At 47.7% G+C, this 5,501-nt stretch overlaps 1 protein-coding gene across 1 annotated transcript in view; it reads right to left on the bottom strand.

Moving 5' to 3' along the window:
* Positions 1-1,547: 1,547 nt before the first annotated feature.
* Positions 1,548-5,501, bottom strand: part of VPS52 (VPS52 subunit of GARP complex) — a 21,814-nt gene continuing 17,860 nt past the window's right edge. The window contains exons 18-20 of the mRNA XM_017522681.2: positions 3,073-3,184; positions 2,727-2,845; positions 1,548-2,249 (exon numbers count right to left, since the gene is read on the bottom strand). Of these exons, the coding sequence (XP_017378170.1) occupies positions 2,103-2,249; positions 2,727-2,845; positions 3,073-3,184 (378 nt within the window). The 3' untranslated portion in view covers positions 1,548-2,102. The remainder of the gene's footprint in view (positions 2,250-2,726; positions 2,846-3,072; positions 3,185-5,501) is intronic.

The raw sequence follows: 5,501 nt of genomic DNA, 5'->3' as shown, positions 1-5,501 counted from the left end.
CATTCCAGCACTGACCCTCAGTGACTTCTGCAACAACACGCTCCTCTCGCCCAGCTCTAAGTATTCTGGCTCCGCGACGGACAGGGGAAGGAAAGAAGGAAGCCTGTGAAGAGCCGCGGCGCCTGCCTGCACAGCCCTCCCCGCATCGGAGCATTAACTGACTAAAGTCGCCTGTCTCGACAGTCTCCCCTGCGGGGTATCTGGGGACCCTTTCTTTGGGAACCCACGCTCTTTGTCAGAGAAGCCTATGCCTCTCCTGTCCCAAATCTCATACCCTTGGCCCTTCTCCCGTCCTTGCGCTGAGGCTGGAAGTTAGGTCAAGTGCCAGAACATCTAGATGCCCCAAGAGTGACACCTGGGAGTGCGTGGGTTAGGAACGAGTAGCGGGAAGGGAAGGTGGAGGAGCAGAGGATTCCTGGGGCGGGCGTCTGGGGTGAGCTCGCGGCCCCCCAGAGCCTGGCACACAGCCGCCTGGCATCCGGCAGGCGTGAGGGAACGTATCGGACGGCGAGTCAGGAGGGGTAAACCCGGAAGAATGCGGAGGCGGTGAGCTGGGCAGGGGCGAGGTCACCTAAGGACGCGGTTCTAGCCCCGCCCCCAAGGCACTCCGGGCCAATCAGGAATTGCTCATTCCCCAAACCTCTCCCCTTGGACTCGCCCTTCTCTGCATTTCGGTCTCAGGCGCAAACAAGTTCAAAGCCGCAAGGCCAAAGCTCTGAGATACGGTTTCCCAAGCCAATCAGGGAGCGGCTCTCGGAAATGGGGCGGAACTCTGAAAAGGCGAGAGCTGGAGAGCTCTGTCTCTCTCTCTCTCTCGCAGACTCCCTCTCCGCGGTGGGTGTACTCGGCAGTCACAGACCCACTCAGGACACCTCCTGTCGCCAGCGGGCTAGACGTCCCCCATCCAGAGGGCCTAAGCGGGGAGTAGCATCCGCTTTCTTTCCACCACTCTCCAGGGACCTGGGGACAGAATGTTTACAGCTTGGGAGTGGAGACAGGAAACATCCCAAATTATCATTTCCCCTTAACCGCGCCTCTCCTCTTATGTCTTAAAGGGGTCATCGTGTCTCTCCAGTCTAGAGTCTAAGTTCAAATGAGGCATAAGACGAGGGCAGCAGGAAGGCTCCAAGTAAAACAGAAATGGATGAGATGGATAAATTTCGCCTGGTCTATCCCTGCTCCAACGGTTTGGGTGTGGGTTGGGTGGTGCAGCCCTTGAGCAAGGGGCTCTGACAGCCTCAATCAGAGGAGCCGCGGAGCTGCTACGGAGGGAGAGGAGGCAATTCCAGAGTCAGCTTGGGCTTGTCCCACGGGAGCCCTCAGGACAGTGTCTGGGGCTGTGGCCTGGTTCTCAGCCCTTGCAGCATCTGCCATTTTAACCAGGGGTCACCTTTCTCTTCTGGCCTGGAAGTAGCTAGAAGTTAAAGGTTACACTCACCAGAAGGGAGTAAGCCCAGGAAGCAGTCAGAAAGGAAAGGTGGCTCTAGAGAAGAGATGGGGCCACCTGAAGGCCTTCAGGAGGACGGAGAAAAGAAATGGGAGATGATTGTTATATCATATTAAATATTTATTTTCTGCAGACTGTCTTGGGAGTAATTCTTGAGCCAGGAGGGGAGGGGTTAGTGTTCAAATTGCTGAGACCTTAGGTCAAAAAGCTACAGAAATCACTTTGAATAAAACAATGACTTAGAGGCAGTCACCCCTTGCCAGCAATTCCAAGAGTTGAGGCTTCATGCCTCAGAACACGGTGACAAGAGTTGAGTGAACCAGAGATTGAGGCCGTGGTTTTTACAGGAGAAGAAAGAGCTTGGGTGTATGGGAGCAGGGGAGGAGGGTGACAGACTGGGGAAATGATAAAGGCCATTTTGGAAGCCCACACGGAAGTGGTCTTGGGAAACCTGAAGACACTGGGAGATTCAGAAGGCCAAGGGGATCCAGCTTATCCTGTTGAGCAAGGTGCTGGGAGGGAAGGCAGGTAAGCCATGTAAAAGGCCTGGGAGGCAAGGGGAAACTGGAAGAGGGACCCCAGGTGAAGAAGGGTATGGAATGGGGTGCAGAAGTCCATGGAGATGACTGGCAGATCTCAGGGCAGTTTCAGCACATCAGAAGTTGGGTTTATGTTTCTTGAGCTCCACCATAAGGTGGTGAATGTTGATGAGCTCTGCCCGGGCAGGAAGGGCTCGGAGTTGAGGCTGGGACAGCACCCGGTGGAAGCGATGATAAAGCTGGATCAGCTGGGTCAGTGCTCCCTGGTCAAAGAAAGTCACTGAGGGATCAGATTGTAAAGTGGTGCTGACAGTGATTATTAAGAATCAGTTTAGGCAGCTGGGCACGGTGGCTCACATTTGTAATCTCAGCACTTTGGGAGGCCGAGGTGGGCAGATCACGAGGTTGGGAGTTTGAGACCAGCCTGGCCAACACAGTGAAACCCTGTCTCTACTAAAAATACAAAAATTAGCTGGGCGTGGTGGCAGGTGCCTGTAATCCCAGCTACTCAGGAGGCTGAGGCAGGACAATGGCTTGAACCCGGGAGGTGGAGGTTGCAGTGAGCTGAGACTGTGCCACTGCACACACACAAAAAATCAGTTTAGGGCTCAACCAGAGCTTTGGGTACAGCTAGTAGCTAAAGACCAAGGGTCACTTAGATGATGCTAGGCCCAGCAAAAAGATGCAAGAAAACAATAAATAATGGGGGATGTGAGTGGGGGCTGGGACTTGTAGGTCACCTGAATGATACTGGTTCCGTTTCTGAAGTTGGTGAAACTCCGCATTACATCCTGACTCAGAGATTCCACCGATGATTTCCAGGAACTACCAAAGCCACGGATCAGCTGAGTTACCCGGGCTGATAGCGGGAGGAAAGGGAGTGTCAGAGAGGGATCTGGCTGGCTGATCTTCGACTGCACGTTCTCCCCAAGGTACAGCCATCCTTACCATCAAACCCCTCTTTTCTGGATTCTCTCGATCCAGTCTTTCATACTCTACACTGCCCCCCAAGTAATCTGTATCCTTTCCTTTTTCTTTTCCATTTCCCTTATCACTGATCCCACCTTTACCACATTTTCCTCATACCTTCTTCCCCTCGAAGTCGCTCAGCCTGTCCACGCTCAATCAAAGCCTCAGCCTCCTTCACAAATGCCACCAGACCCCCAAAAGGGGGAGACAGCAACTCTTCAATGAACTCCTGGAAAGACACAAATACATATACACAGGTGTCCCGGTGTCAGTGGATTTGCCCAATTCTGGCATCAAATGAATGCAGATCCGTGTCAATGGCATCTTTCAGCTGCTGCAAAAGTTAAGGCAAATCCTCTGTGGAGAAAAATATCCTCAATCCTAATTTTGGCCCATACAATTCCCCTGTTTATGATCAAGCAATGAACTTACAGATCACCAGACATGGAAGAAGGGAAGCTACCAAGAGAGTGAGGAGACACAATAAGCAATAGCTGCTGACCTTAGAACTATCCAATACAGGCAGCAGTTGTATGTTCTGTATGCAATGTCTAAAGTTAAGGATAGGCCGGGTACTGTGGCTCATACCTGTAATCCCCGCACTTTGGAAAGCTGAGGCGGGCAGATCACCTGAGGTCAGTAGTTCAAGACCAGCCTGGCCAACATGGTGAAACCCCATCTCTACTGAAAAATACAAAAATGAGCCAGGCATGGTAGAGGCCACCTGTAATCCCAGCTACTTGGGAGGCTGTGGCAGGGAGAATTGCTTGAACCTGGAAGGTGGAAGTTGCAGTGAGCCGAGATTGCACCACTGTGCTCCAGCCTGGGCAGTAGAGCAAGACTCCATCTCAAAAAAAAAAAAAAAAAGTTAAGGATGCAGACATAAAACTGACCAATTAATAAGAACTATTAGGAATGAACAGACTTTAAAAAAGGAAATTATTTAGATATGGGAAGCCAGTTTTATAAAGTCAACAGATTAACAAGAATGATACAATGAACTAGAATTTATAACTGAAGAAAGGACTCAGAATATAGCACAGACAGGAGACAGAAAATTTTGAGATGGTAGGAGATATAGAAATCTAATTAATGGATCTAGGCACTGAAATTGATGGCTACCAACACCACAAAGAGAGCCAAGAAGACATTATGTGCTTCCTAATGGAAATACATACCACTACCTCTCAAATCTCTCAAATATTCCTGTAAAAAAAAAAAAATCTAATTTAAATTTGATCAAGCCTTTCCATCTAATTACACATTTATGAGAAATATACCAAACAGAGGAACAGTTAGGCACACCACAGAATGCAGTCAGCAAAAATCTAAACTGTACATCGTTCTAGATGACAAATGACTCAATAACTCAGTTTCTTCCACAAATAAATTGCAGAGGAGAGGGGACCAAGATGTAAGGGAAATCTATAGATAAAAAAAGACATATATACATATATATACCTTATATGAATCCTGCTGTGAACCATAAAAATCATTTATGAAGGCTGAACACAGTGGCTCATGCCTGTAATCCCAGCATTTTGGGAGACTGAGGTGGGTAGATCACCTGAAGTCAGGAGTTCAAGACCGGCCTGGTCAACATGACAAAACCCCATCTCTACTAAAAATACAAAAATTAGCTAGGCATGGTGGCAGGTGCCTATAATCCCAGCTACTCAGGAGACTGAAGCAGGAGAATAGCTTGAACCCAGGAGGTAGAAGTTGCAGTGAGCTGAGATCAGGCCATTGCACTGCAGCCTGGGGGCAACAAGAGTGAAACTCCATCTTAAACAAACAAAAAAAATCATTTATGAAATAACTGGGGTAATCTGAATATTAGTTATTTTAAATAAGATAATTTTCTAAGTATGATAATGTATTATAGTTTTTAAAACACATTCTGTTACTAGGTGTGGTGGCACACAACTGTGGTCCCAGCTACTCAGAAGGCTGAGGTGAGAGGATCACTTGAACCCAGGAGTTCAAGGCTGCAGTGAGCTATATCATGCCACTGCAATCTAGCCTCGGCAGCACAGCAAAATAATTTCAAAAAATAACTTTTTTAATAAAAAATAAAAACACATTCCAATACAGATCAAGTGATAATAATGTATAAGATTTAATTCAAAGTAACTGGGGGACGCAAAAGGAGGGTAAGCAATAGGTGTTCGTATAGATGAAACAAAACTATCCATGAATTGTTACACACTGAATATCACTGATGGTGCCTGGGGGGTTCACTATGCTCTTCTATTAGCATATTGAAATTTCCCATAATAAAAAGTTAAAGGGAGATGAAAACAAAAACCCACAAAAACAAAAACCCAGACAATAAAACCTTGTAAGAAGAAAGTGAAATTATTATTCCATTTAAAAATAAATAAATAATATAAAAATTAGCTGGGTGTGGTGGCAAATGCCTGTAATCCCAGCTATTCAAGAGGCTGACGCACAAGAATCGCTTGAACCCAGGAGGCAGAAGTTACAGTGAGCCAAAATCATACCACTGCACTCCAGCCTGGGCAACAGAGCAGCAACTTGTCTTA

The sequence above is a fragment of the Cebus imitator genome, unplaced genomic scaffold (genome assembly GCF_001604975.1).
Source record: "Cebus imitator isolate Cc_AM_T3 unplaced genomic scaffold, Cebus_imitator-1.0 Scaffold24, whole genome shotgun sequence".
In the NCBI taxonomy this organism is placed as follows: domain Eukaryota; kingdom Metazoa; phylum Chordata; class Mammalia; order Primates; family Cebidae; genus Cebus; species Cebus imitator.
Note: the sequence above shows the minus strand (reverse complement) of the source record. Positions and strands in the feature narration are given on the sequence as shown.